General features: G+C 34.2%; 1 protein-coding gene across 1 annotated transcript in view; it reads left to right on the forward strand.

Moving 5' to 3' along the window:
* The window catches only part of OTOGL (otogelin like), a gene marked incomplete at its 5' end in the record, with an annotated part of 143353 nt that overhangs the window by 48607 nt on the left and 80275 nt on the right, over nucleotides 1–14471 (forward strand). The window contains 4 exons of the mRNA XM_081060233.1: nucleotides 1825–1877; nucleotides 3416–3578; nucleotides 7590–7697; nucleotides 8429–8567. Of these exons, the coding sequence (XP_080916359.1) occupies nucleotides 1825–1877; nucleotides 3416–3578; nucleotides 7590–7697; nucleotides 8429–8567 (463 nt within the window). The remainder of the gene's footprint in view (nucleotides 1–1824; nucleotides 1878–3415; nucleotides 3579–7589; nucleotides 7698–8428; nucleotides 8568–14471) is intronic.

Below are 14471 nucleotides of genomic sequence, written 5' to 3' on the forward strand. Positions count from 1 at the left end.
GATACAGACATGTCTACGCAGCAGTCCACACTGATCTACGTCCAACTCCTAACATCCCTCTTCTATTAGGTTGATGCAAAAGTAATTGTGGTTTCTGCAATTAGTTTTAACTTCTTGAACCGCAATTACTTTTGCACCAACCTAATCGTTGTACCATGGGTGCCCATAGATCATTGTAGACGGTAGTTAATAGTAGAAAATAATGATAACAAAATGATGTCACCATTACTAAGTACCTTCTGTAGTCCTAGCAGCATTCTAAGTGTTTTATGCCTATTATTAATACACTTGTCACTGTAACCCTAAAAGGTAAATACTGGTGTTTTATTCCCAGTCTACAGGTGAGGAAAATGGCTCATAGGCAGTTAAGCAACTTAATGAAGCCGAGATTCAATCTCAGGCAACGTGGCTCTGCAGTGATTGTTCTCTTGCCTACTTTGCTCTGTAGCTTGTTTCATATTCACAGCAGTATACCGTCTATGCTCAATTTACCTTACTGTTACCTCCATCTCCCTTCCTTCCACTTCTCCATCATGATACAAAAGCAACCAGCTCTTGGGTCTTTCTCTTAGGTTGTACTACCAGCCACAGTTTCCTAAGCCAGAAACGAGAGTCATTTTTGACTCCTTCCTCCTGCTTAATAACCCGAGCCAATAAACTCCCAGTGACTCTGGAGTTTACTTTCTGCATGTAGTTGAAATCCCCCTTCTTTCCATCACCACTGCTTAACAATGTCTCTTTACCATCTCTTCCCTGGACCTTTCTACCTGGTTTTTTTGCCTCTAGTCTTGTCCCCTTCCATTTTGCCAGGTGTTATGTAGCTCTCTTGAATTTAACATAATTGAACTTATTTAAGTAAATTGGCAAAAAATGAAGAAATTATTCCTCCTCGGTGAAAAAGAAGATATATCATTAGTGTAGCGACCTCATTTGCCATTCCTCTCAAAAAGCCTGTCACAAAATGAGTATGATATGGAAGTGCTGGCCATCTGTCTCAGCTTCTTGCTGCTATTCTCAGTGGGAGCAAATCACACATCTGAGTGTCATGCTAGTGTTAGACAATACATAAGCATATTTTTCATGTGACATGGCCCTATATATCTATCAGTCAGTTTCTTCATGTGGGCTCAAATACAGAACAATCATCAGGTCCAAAGCTGGAGAAAGAAAAACTCTTTATGTTGGAGTTGTTGAGAATAGTGTGTTGTTCCCTATCATGATATCTTTTTACGGGACCTTCAAGATTAATTTTGCCTGTATTTGCTTTTTGTCTTATGCCATGACTTTAGAACGTAAGTTGCAAGGAAGATGTGACTCCATTCTATTTTCTATGCTGCTGCCAAAATGATTTCTCTAGAATTCAAACCAACCAAATCACTTCTCTGACTAAGCTCAGTGGCTTACTTACCTCAGGGATAAAGTCTTAGCGTCTCAGTAGGAGCTGGTCTTTGCCTCTTTGCCATCTGTATCTCCCCTCACTTCCTGTGTTGCACTTTGTTACATAAAATATTGCCGTACCCCTGCATGGGTTTGTATTACGTTTCCACCAAATGTTATAGCCTTTGTATTTGGGTAAAAACTCTGAATTTGGTCTTTGTATTCCCCCTGTCACAGTGTCCCACACATATGTTCGATAGAAATGTGTTGAACTGAAATAGCTCTCTCCTAATTAGACCTAAGCCAGTAACTTATTTGTAAAAAATTCTGTGGGGAAAAAATAACATTTGCATATGTACTAAATCAATTCTTACGCATTATATAGTTTTTGATATACAGAAAAATATTGAAGTTTGGATTCATAAATTATTTGTTTACTTTTACTAGCCAATGTTCAAATGGAACTGTGAAATGTGATGAACCAGCAACGCCCTCTACTGGTAAGATGTAGATAGATATTTTCCTTAAGGAGAAGGCAGCTCTACTATTTCCCCCAGTTTTCTCAACATGATGCTCCAATGCTTTCTAACCTTTTTTTCACATTGGAAATTATAACATTTATAAGACAGTCTGCTTAGGGGCATATAAGGCTGCTTAGGGACAGAGCTCATCAAACTAGGGTGCTGCCTAGATGCTGCCTACCCCAGGTGCCCCAAGGGCTTCAGGGATATATATCCAGGTACCAGTTGTGACTCACTTGTGCAACAGCAGTTGAGAAACTACTGTAGACCAGCACTACTCAGATTTCAATGTGCACACAATCATCTTGAGATCTTAAAAATGCTGATTCTGATTCAGCTGGTCAGGAGTGATGCCTAAGACTCTACATTTCTATTGATGGTCAAGGTGATGCCAATGCCAGCCATTCCTAGGCTGCAGTATGATGAGTAGCAGGGCTCTAAGACTAGCAGCCATCACTTTAAAAATGGCACGGAAAATTACATCTACTGCCATTTCTCTTTAGAATGTCATTTTACACTTTCATATAATTCCTAGAGATCCTATATAATGGGGAATGTTATGTTATTTATTTTCACCATACGAAAAGCCTCCAATGTTTAGTCACTGTGGAGAAATTCTAGGCAAAGAATAAACAACTCTGTTTTCATTGATTTCAATGGGCAGGAAGAGTGTAGTCTGATGAAACTAATTGCGAGCTGTTGCTTTGTTATTCATTTGCACGGACTTGTATATATTATTCTAAATTCGCTTTGAATTGTATGCTCTGGATTTACTTTATGAAGATACAGGCTATCTATGGCTTCTCACAGGGTATGTTCAGGGACCACACACATATTCAGTAGCTATTGGGCCATCCCTGCCTTCTGCCATTTGCTTCAGGGTGACTCAGAGTTAAAGAAGGCGAAATCCAGGTGGCCAGATTTTTCACTGAGGAATCCACAACATTTGATCCTTTTGGTCCCAAATAAGGAAATTTATTTAATCCCTCTGAGCCCAAAAGCCTTCTAGAGGCATATATAGTTGCTAACCTACCGATCATTACGTCCACTTCTGTACATCGATAGTATAGTGAGGACTGATGTCCAATAAGGACTCAGGTGAAGCAAGACCTAAAAGTATAATGTGCTCATTATAAACACATGGATTTGTAAAGTTTAAACATACTAATTGTCATTCTTCAAAAGTTGATGACATATGTTTGCCTTAATCAAAATATCCTGTTTGTTGACCTCAGAAAATTACATACTAGGTGTTCCATTATCTCTTTATGTAAGACAGCTCAGGGTTTCAAACTCAAAATAGGTTTTGGAAATTTAGGTGACTAAAGGGAAGCTAGCCAGAGAATGTTTGTAAACAGATTAACCAAACATCATAGAGTAAAAGAATCACCTAATAATAATTGGTAAAATATTCTACAGTGACTTGTGTTTTGATGACAAATACACTTCAATATGATTATCTGTCTATGGATGAAATATAAAGTTAATGGTACTTTGTCTGTGCCTTGTCCCTGAAGTTCATGCCTGTCCCGAGGGAAAGGTATATTTCGACTGCAGGTTTCCGGACGCTGAATTACCAGCTGGTGGTGTAAATTGTGAGATTACATGTGCAAACCTGGCCATGAACTTCACTTGTGCCCCATCCTCACCCTGCATAAGTGGCTGTGTTTGTGCTCCAGGGTAAGCCTATTTTTCTTGATAATACATAACATTCAGGATTTAGTAGAAAACACAAGAGCACTTAAAAACACTGTTTACAGAAATAGCTAAAATGGTTGTTCTGACTGGTGACTAACCACCAGTCAACTAGATAACCACTTCTAGTTGGTAACTAGAAGACTATTTAATAATTGTTCTTTGTTCATGTAACATACCACATATGTTATCTGTGAGATATTACATACTGCATATAATGTGTGACTAAATAGTGTCACACATATGTATGCAATGTTAAAGTATACTGTGTGTACAATATTATTAAGGCACTACAGTATAAAAGTAGTAAATAGTATTAATTAATTAATATAATATTAAAGTAATATAGTGAATTGATGAGAAACTCATTTCAGGATGGACTTGGCATTTACTCCCTGATTGAACTGCAATTTTGCAAAAGTGATAGTGGGCCACTCTTCATTGACAACACTTTAAGTGCATGTCTTTTGTATATTCTATTGTGCTGTTACTATTGATGTTCAGTTATAATGGTGATGTCAGCTGCTTTATCTAATGGATGTTACAGAGAATGGTGTGTGGAAGCTACAGAGGGCAGTGGGTAACAGTAGAAGGTCTGGCTCAGACATACCAGAGTTCAAATCCCAGCTGTGCTGCTAGCTGAGCGATTTTTCTGCAATCAGAAAAACCTTCAAAGCCTCAATTAGGCGTTATGAAATGTGTGTGTGTGTGTGTGTGTGTGTGTGTGTGTGTGTACTCAGTAAGTAGGGGTTACTATTTTATGGCAGTATAATCTACTCTTGTCTTCGTAAATTTCCTTTAGTAGCAGGAATGCCTAGTACACGTGCAGACAAATACAGAATCCGGTGCTATTAGCTTCTTGCAGGCACACATATAATCTGGCCACATTAGCCCTCCCTCTCCTGGTAATGAATAGAGGCAGTGCTCAGAGGGAGGGCCACCTAAGGCAAACAGGTCACCCATTCTTCCTTGATGAACACATTCACACAAAGGGATTCCTAGGCTCAGTTCATGGAAGCGATGAGTGAAGAAGAGAGAGGTTTTGTGGTTAGTTTCCCTGGAGAGTTGCATTTGTCTAAATGGTCCCCATCTAGAATAGGACTAAGAGCCAAGTAAGTTGGGACCATACCAATCTCTTTAGAGAGAAAGGACACAGGAGGAAGTTGAAAGAACAGTCTGCATGGGAAAATAAAGGCAGGTAGAAATCAGGCTAGAGCAGATGAGCAAGGAAGACATTTTAGTTAAAAGGACCAGGGAAATAGAAACTTTGTTATGATAAAATAATTGAAATTCACAACATTGCTTGATTTATTTGATTTGATTACAACTCTTACGGAAGCATTACTGATTAGATACAGCTACATCCTAATTTTGTTTCCTATGCTTTTGGTTGATGCTATTATTTAAAAAAAAAATCTATTTGCTGTCACCTCTGGCTTTCAGTTCAACAATGATTTGTTTATTGACTGGTTAAATCTCATTACAAAAATGTAAAGAAATTTTCTCCCACCTTCTATTACTATATTAAATAAACATATTTGGAATTGACTAAGGAGGCCTCTGACTGATGCGGAAATAATTCTATTATACAGAACTTTCTATTATAAAGTTGTTTATAGTAATATGATTTGGATCGTCTTCCACGTGACCTTGGCTGGCTTATTTTAGGATAATAAGTCTAATATAACTTGTTTCCAAGAAGCTCCTGATAATACCTGCAGTTCTCAGAGGGAACTACAGAAGGACTACATACCTTAGTTTAGAAATCACTGTGGATTCAAGAAATGGGGAGTAATGTAGTAGAAAGAGTTATATAGAGTTGGGTTCAAATACTGGTCCTCCTTCTTATTAACTGAAGTTAAGTCTGTGCAAGTTACTCAACCACTTAAAGTCTCAAATTCCTCTTTTTAAAATGGGTGTCATATTATCTATTTCATGGATGCAGCATACCAGTCATATGCTAGGTGCTCAGTAAACTTTTTATTATTACTTACCCCACTGCCCAAGCCTGCTTAATGGAGCTAACTTACAAATGATTTATAGCTTTCTTTTTACTTCTTCCAGTTTTGAGTAATTATGAAAAACTCATCAGTCATTAGCATAGCTACTTAAAGCCACTACTGTGGCTGGGTATATAGGGATTGTGGTTCATTTAGGTGAGGCATCCCTCCACTAAACAACTGAGCAGCCAATTTTTTTTGAAGCACAGAATGTTTGGGATAGAGTATTAAGCTACAGGGATGGTGGTTATGAAAATGCGTGTATAAGATAACAATAGAATCTACTTTATGGGATTGTCACTAAAATTAGATGAATTAGTGATGCATTGAAAGTGGTTAGTAGAGTGGCCATAATAAGCACTGGAAAACATTAGTGTTTGTCCTTGTTTTTATGATCTCTGTTAAGACATTTAATAAAGTACTTGTCATTCGTTTTGATGAATCCTCCAATGAACATTTGTACAAATTGCTATGTACAGAGAGTATGGGACATAAAATCTTTTCAGATTGCACTGGAAAGATTGTGCTAAATTGAATTTTAAATGATGAGAAGAAGTCTTGCGGGTAGAGTGAGGGAGAAGAAAGGTTTCCCAGACAATGGAGAGATGCAATGCCCAGGGAAAGTGGCTCAAAGTTTGGGGCGGGTTAAGGTGAGAAATCATGGACTGTAGAATTTTTGTCTGAATTTTTGTCTGAAAGAAAGACATCTGAAAGAGGTAGTGCATTATTTATATACATAGGTTCATTTATTTACCCTTACTCAATAACTGTGTGTTTGCTATGTACTAGAGATTGGGACATAGCCATTAACAACACATTCATGATCTTCCCGAGTGGAGCTTAAAGTCAAGTGACAATGTATACATTGAGTGAGGAATTTCATTCAGTACTGTGTTAAATGAGCGTTGAGAGGAAAGCAAAGCACTAATGGAGTATGTTATTTCTATTTGAGAGAAGAGGCAAGAATTCAGGATTCCTTACCTCTACATTAATTTTTATAGCATTGAATTATGACATTTTGAAACAAATTCAGAAAAAACCTTTATATATTTTATCTACTTTTAGTAGCTATTTATTTTCTTTTTACTATTATTTTATTTGTCATGTATTTTAAATTATTTTATTATGTTACATTATTATTATGTTTAAATTATTATGTGTTATTTATTATTATTTTACTATTTCTGAAAGTAATTTTTCAAAAAAGATTTTAATAATATTGAAAACATGTATATATTTATATTATATTGAAATATATATCATATATTTATTTAGTCTTCATATTAAAATATTTTGATAACAAAATTAATCCTTCCTTGAGATTATAATTATTTTGTTTTAATTTTTATATTTATAGATATATTCAGATACTTTTTCATGAGGTAATCTTTCAGGAAGGCAATAACACTTGAAAGAAAACCAACATTCAAAACTTGATATGTTAATAACAATATGAAAACTTGATATAATTTTTTTATTCAGAACACACTTGAACTAAACTCTCATGATTTTAACTTTAAGCTCTTATAAAAGAAGCTTTTGATTCCTCTCTCTGTCTCCTACAGAAAATGTTATCCATCTCATAATTCACTATTTTATAAAAAATTGTTATACCTACAGTCTCTTCTGTTTTAAGTAGTAAATATTGAAGAAAGGGCCTTTACTTCCATGTTGTTATTTATTTATTTTTTTTAAAGAATAACTCACTTTATCCAGGAATTCAGGTTTTTGTCTCCCTTTTATTGTATTAATAACAGAAGGGTTAAAATATTGCATCTAATCATTTACCTGGCATTTACTTACTACTGTGATATGCAAGGTACTACATGGGAAAAGGGGCATAAAGACTGGATTCAACCCCCCAATAGGCCAGGTAGAATGTGCCTGTGATAGCTGTAATAAATAGAGACAGTTTTGAATATAACACTATTACTGACTTCTTTTAAAACTGAAATTAGTCATATACACTAAATAGCATTTATTCTTCCTTTGGAAGACTGGCAGAGCACAAAGGAAAGTGTTACATTCCTGAGAGCTGTCCGTGTATCTGGAAAGACTGGGAGTACCTCTCAGGAGAAGTGATTGCTACACCATGTTATAACTGGTAATGAGATTCATTTATTTTACAAAAATTTTCCTATTCAATTGTATTAGTGTCGATCATCTTACATTTACTTAATGTGACTGACTTTAGCAAAAACCAAATCAAGCCTGAGTAAGATTTTTAAAGGCATTCAGGCATTGTTGGAGAATTACTGTCTATAGGGGGATTGTACCATTAGTTTGTTCAATAACAGAAAAAACATGTGAAATATGATGTTAATAGGAAAAATATCTTCACTTTATAAGAAAGTGATAAATATTCCAAAGAGAAGGTCATATTTAAAGGGACGTCTTCTGTTTGAAAATAAGCCAAAAGAATACCATAAAATAAAATTGAAATATAATTTCCTTAAAATGTGGATCAAAATTCTAAGCTTGAAAAAATTCATCTCTAATATATTTAAATTGACTCAAGTATAAGAGAGGGCACTGTGGCCTTTTAGTGACCAGCTATACATGCCTATGTTTAAAGTTTTATTCCATTGTCTGTTTTCAGTGTGATCTAAACACAATTTCTAGGCTTGGTTGCGATGTCTGATAATTTATATAAAGTGGTACATACATGGCTAGTTTGTCAGTGTATAAATGTTATCAGAATGAATTGGCAATATTTATAAGGACTTAGCTCAGTGAATGCTCTTGAATACAAATCTTCCAATGTTTATATTACTTGAAAAACTATTAATTAGAGCGAAGTTTCTTAAAAAGGTAACGGGTGTTATTTTCTGATAGTGTTTGTCGACGAGGAATGTTCAACTGCACATATTTTCCATGCCCAGCTGTGTGCACAATATATGGGGACCGGCATTATCATTCTTTTGATGGACTGGAGTATGACTATATTGGTGACTGTCAGGTATTTTTGATAAAGGTATGTCCCAATTACTTATACTTTTATTTGCAATCATATAAAGATGTAATATGAAAAGCAAGTATGCTGGGCCATGGTATCTCAAATCCCAATGTCATTAATAAAACCTATCAAAGCTATACAATTTTAAACTAATTTCTTTGGCTTACTCTAGAGTTTTATTATTTATAAGCGATGGGCTAATTCTTAAACTTTCTGTGCCTCTGTTTCCTCATTTGTAAAATGAGAACAATAACTATATCTGTCTCCAGGGTTCTTTGGATTAAATGAGATAAATATATGCAAAATTCTCAGAAAGTTCTTGATGTATATTTACTTTTTAATAAATGTCAACTATTTATTACTTATTGGCTTAGTTTAGTGAATACAAATATAAGACATTAGATCATGTATTGAACGATGTATTGTTTACAGTTCTTGCAGTCAAAATATATTATTCTCAATTCTAGACATGCTGTTTTAAGGACATATTTTGGTAAATGCTGGGCTTTGTATATCTGATAAAATCCTTAAAATTTATCATATCTTTAATGTTTTTGTATATTTTGTATACCTAAATTTTATTAAATCTCACTGATCCCAGAATTAAATTTTTAAATGAAAAATGTAAGCTTTAGAAAGAAATTGCACAAAAATAAACAACATGACAGCTTTTCCTTCATCAAGGTAACCTGAGATTATCTTGAAAACGTCCCCTTCCCACCCCCCGGCTTTTAAATTATTAGAGGTTTGTGTGTGATTCTGTTCTCTAAGCGTGTGTCAAGAAAATAGACACATTCCCATTTTGTATTTGTTTGATTAAATAAGAAAATGAACAGTAAAATCTGTATACTTCCAAACTTAAATAAAGCTTCTGCTTATGTTTTAAACTATTGAATTTTCCTTTTGGTACTACTCTAAGCCTCCTTTGTGAACAATTTTAAGTTTCTTAAAAAGTAAATTCCTAGGAATGGATTTGGTAGTCAGATAATTATAGATGATGACAACTTGCCTAAAAGGTTTTTGCTTTATTTTGTTTTGTGCTGTTTTGAAAGGCTTTGTGATGCTTCTACCTCCTATAAGAATTTGTCCTCTTAGGACAAGCATTGTTTTACAAAGTGTTACATTAGAATTTTCTCAACCCCTGAAATTTAGATTGTAAATTGAGAAGGTTGGAAACATACGTAACAGTTTAGAGATCTGAATACATAAACTGATACCTCTTTCTGAACATGTGTTTGACTGATTTTGTACCAAGTCCTCATTTCCCTTGATGCTTAGGTATCTCTGATACTCCTTTAAATTCCCTCCTCTGATGTTCTGGATATTATGCAATTTCAGTCCTTCAGTGTCTCTTCTGCTTTATTTCTTTGTACCCCCCCCCCCCTCCGCCCACACCACCCCGAACTTAGATGACTGAGCTGGCTCTTTCAGAACAAAGATCAAGCCTTAGTCATCGTTTTACCAGCATGAACTAGAGTGCTGAGAACAAATTTATTCAATGAATGTTGACGGAACTGTTCTTGTCTGTTCTTGTTCTTGACTTTCTGCCCTTGCTCCTAATGCTTGATGTGTTCGTCCCCAATCTTAACCACCCCTTCAGACTGATGAATTCCAAATAGACATGTACAGCTCTGACCCTCAACTTTCACTCTGTCATTCTGACTCAAGTATATCCCCACAATAATACATTTTTTCATCTATTAATCCTTCTAAGACTTACATTGTTATTATGCCATTGCTTTTTAAGAACTACAGTGACTTCCATTTACTGTCTCTATAAAGTCAAAATTCTTATAAAATTTTTCTGTTAGCTCCATCCTTCCTCTATGTCTTTTCTCAGGGTATTTTCTGTACCTGATTGCCTCTGCTCTGCTCCCACAAAGTGGTATTTCCAGTTTACATTTACCTGTCTTTTTCTTACATCCGATTATATTTATAAACATCACGTGAAAAGTAAGCAGCTCATTATATTCTGATTATTTTGTATACGCTTATCTAGATTATATATCATTTTATGTCAGAACTATGTGCTACACTTCTTTTGGGGTCCTCATAGGACTAGTACAATTCTGATAGCATTGTAAGAGCTGAAAAGTTATCTGTTCAATTTTTTAACAGTTTCTACTAGAGGGTAGAAAACACACGCTTATACTTAATCTAATATTTGCTGTAAATGGGTATACATGCCTTCAACATGAAGTATGTAGAACAATACTTTTTAGACTTTCGTGCGCATACACATCATGTGAAGATTTTGTAAAATACAGATTCTGAATCCATGGATTTGGAGCAGGATCTTGGATTCTGCAATGTTTACAAGCCACCCTGATTAACAAGCAGCCCATTCTTTGAGTAGCAAGGATGTAGAATATTTTTTTCTTTAAAAAACTGATTTTTATTGTTTATGAAAAATTCCTGTTATTCTGAATAGTAAACTTTAAGTTACATCCAGGAAAAAGGAAGCATTGCTGACAATATCATGTCAAACATGACATGTTTCCATCGGATATATCATTAATGTTAGCTAAAGACGCTTTTTATAGTATCATTTTAAGTAGTAAAACAAAAATTCTTCCAAGCTTTATTTTCATTTTATATATGGAAAAAATTGTTTAACAGAGAGTGAGGGGCGGTGGGGGGAGGGAGATGAGGGTAAGGGGGATCAAACATATGGTGATGGAAGGAGAACTGACTCTGGGTGGTGAACACACAATGGGATTTATAGATAATGAAATACAGAATTGTACACCTGAAATCTATGTAATTTCACTAACAATTGTCACCCCAATAAATTAAAAAAAGAAGAAAAAATTGTTTAAAAATATTTACTAAAAGAATTTAAAACCTTGTCAACTTATCACCGTCTTTGCAGACATTTTCCATTATGTAACAATGATCTGTGCTTATGCATTATCACTTCATTCATTTAATAAACACATTTTATGTCATATTTAATGCTAACTATTCTATATACTCTATATTAGAAAATATTTTCCAAGAAAATTCTAAAGTTTTGAACACAGTGATCATGCCTTCCATTTCTTTTTTTCCTACCCAAGTAACTTAGCAAAATGTTGGGTATTTGGTGAATTCTTAATAACTAATTATTTGATCTGTATGTCCTGTCTGACTTTTCTTTAACCCCTTGTTTTCCTTCACAGGAGAGAAATTATAGTATTACCATTGTATTTTCAAATGATGATGGTTCATAAAGTATTTCAAGTAAAATATTTGCCCCAATTCTGGTTCCTGGCAAAATGAAAATATATTCTTGTGTTTGATGCTGATTGATTGTGGCAGTCTCTTTTTATTAGTGCTGCAATGTAGCAGTACCATTCCATTTAGCAGGCAAGAGCCATTAACGTTTGGCATTTAGGCTTTATAAACTTGATTTCCTATCATTACTTTAGTTTGCCACTATATCCTTCTGTTAAAATGAATACGTCATGTTCAATTTCAAGTTTTAATGAGGTATGTCTGCTTGCATATAAGAAGACACATCACAGGAAACATTCTTCTCATCTTTTAGTAAGCAATGAAATTTGGATCTCTAATTTAATATCTGGATTAAAATTGATCATTACAGTTCATGTAGAAAGATTAAGACGTGAAGAATATTAAAAGCCTACATTTTTTACTTCTAGACTTATATGTGCCTTATTGTTTGCCAAAGCAGAAGTGTTCATTTTATTTATTTATTTATAATAATGTTCTTTAAGAAAGAAGGTATGTTTAAAACAATAGACTTCAGACCTTAACTTTTATTGAATTTAATTTGGTAACTAAAGAAAACTTACTATTAATAATTAATTAGAATTATACTAGTGAATTATTTATTGTATTATAATGGGCATTTTTACTAAAATTAATGAAACCAGAACCAGGTCCAAAAAATGGTTAGGATAGTTTGACCAGTATATACTTGACAAGCCACGAAGTATTTTATTTGACTGAGGAGCAGGGAATTATTTCTTACCAAAGATAAATTAGTGATTGACCTAGGTAATCTAATTTCATGTCTTGAAATATTATCATGCCAGATAGTAAATTTCTCAGTGCTTGGATTTTTTTCTTTTTGATTTCTCTCTCTCTGTCTCTTTCTCTCCATATATATATGTATATATACATACATATATATACATATACATACATATATATACATATACATACATATACATACATACATACATATATACACATATATACATATATATATATATATATATATATATATATATATATATATATATTTCTTACTCCATCTGTCTAGCTTTCCCATGGCAGAGCCTTCTTTTTCTCTGGAAGAATCCACATTTCCTTTGAGAAAGATAGAATGGCTACCAGCTCCATTCATTTACTTGCTGCTTTTTCAGTGGCAGGAATCACTTCTGTGAATAGTATATTTAATATTTTGTTTCTTGTCAAGCACCTCTCTTTACTCCTTATCTTGATTACAGATTCCAGGCTTTATCTTTGTTACTTGTAACATATTTTTATATGATGAAACTCATCATTTATTTTTTAGGAACCTGTGGAGAATCTGTAGTCTAATTAATTAAATTTCCCTTTCATTTGCCAGTTGGACATTTAAAAACGAATACTTGCTCAACCTTATTTTAGGAGTATAATGTTACTTGACCCTCACATTGGAAGAAATATTAAAGTCCTTTTTTTGTGGATTGTGGAGTTTTAAATATAACCTAATTCTAGGTACATAATAAGTGCTTATCATATCTTTGTTGATGCTTATCAAGCCTTTAAAAAATGTGGGTTCTCTGATATTTTATTCATTCTGGAGGCTGTTTACCCCTTACTATAAATAGCACGTGGAATATAGCACATTATTTTTGTGCTGAATAAAATTTAGGACTAAAGTCATAATTGTGTTTCCTGAGTTAAGACTAATTTAAGAGGGAAAAAAAAGGTGAGAAACCTAACAGTACCTTGAACTGTGCTATGCACTCAAAGAAAGAGGGAACACTGAATGTCTTCAGCAAAAATGAGAAATATAATATTCCATCTCTTACATTCAGAGCGAGTTCTACTTTCTTTAATCTGTGACAACCCTAATCACTGCTAGGGTTTTTCTTATAATTTGTTCTAGATTAGGGTTTTCAACCTTCTCTTCAGGTATATCTCAAATGTTCAATGCTTTCCTTAAGGCAGTTAAAACCCTTCTAATTTCACTGCTCTCAAATTCCTATACCTTGCATCATTTTCACATCAATATTTCTTGTGTGATTTCTATGTGCCAGGCCCTACAATGAGAAGTGAAGCTACCATGATGAGCATAGATAGATATGGGCTTTGCCTCCTGTGAATCTTGTGCTGGTGAGGGAGAGTTATTAATCACTTAATCACAAAATTCATAGAAAATGCAACTGTAAAAGTCAACGATGACCTAAGTGCCAAATCCAATTAAACCTTTTTAATGTTTACCATTTTTTTTTCTTGAAGTGACTCTTGTCTAGTCTTCTCTGATATAATTTTACTGCTTCTATTTGTCCATTGTCTCTAATGACTACTCAGTCTCCTCTGGTAACTTCTTTCTCCAAGAGTTTCTTAAAACATTGGGGCTCACAGGCTCCAAATTTCCATGTCTGGAAGAAGCTCCTCTATAAAACTCTTTGTTGCTTGTGATCTCATAATACCTTGTAGATACAGACTCTGTTTTATGTATTTATCCATCGAAAATGAAAACAGAGAGGAAAGGAAGTCAAGAGAAATCCATTACACTCTATTAAGGCGAATATAAAGATCCAGATAGAACTTGATAGAGCTATCTCTGTCAATTACGAATGAAATGCAAATTACACAACAGTGTGGTACCTAAACAAAATATAAAAAAAGAACTAACAGATAAAAATCAGATGAGGATTACATTCTGAATAAAAATCACTCCCCATAAAATAGAAATATTTT

Source organism: Rhinolophus hipposideros (assembly GCF_964194185.1).
Source record: "Rhinolophus hipposideros genome assembly, chromosome: 9".
NCBI classification, from domain to species: Eukaryota; Metazoa; Chordata; class Mammalia; order Chiroptera; family Rhinolophidae; genus Rhinolophus; species Rhinolophus hipposideros.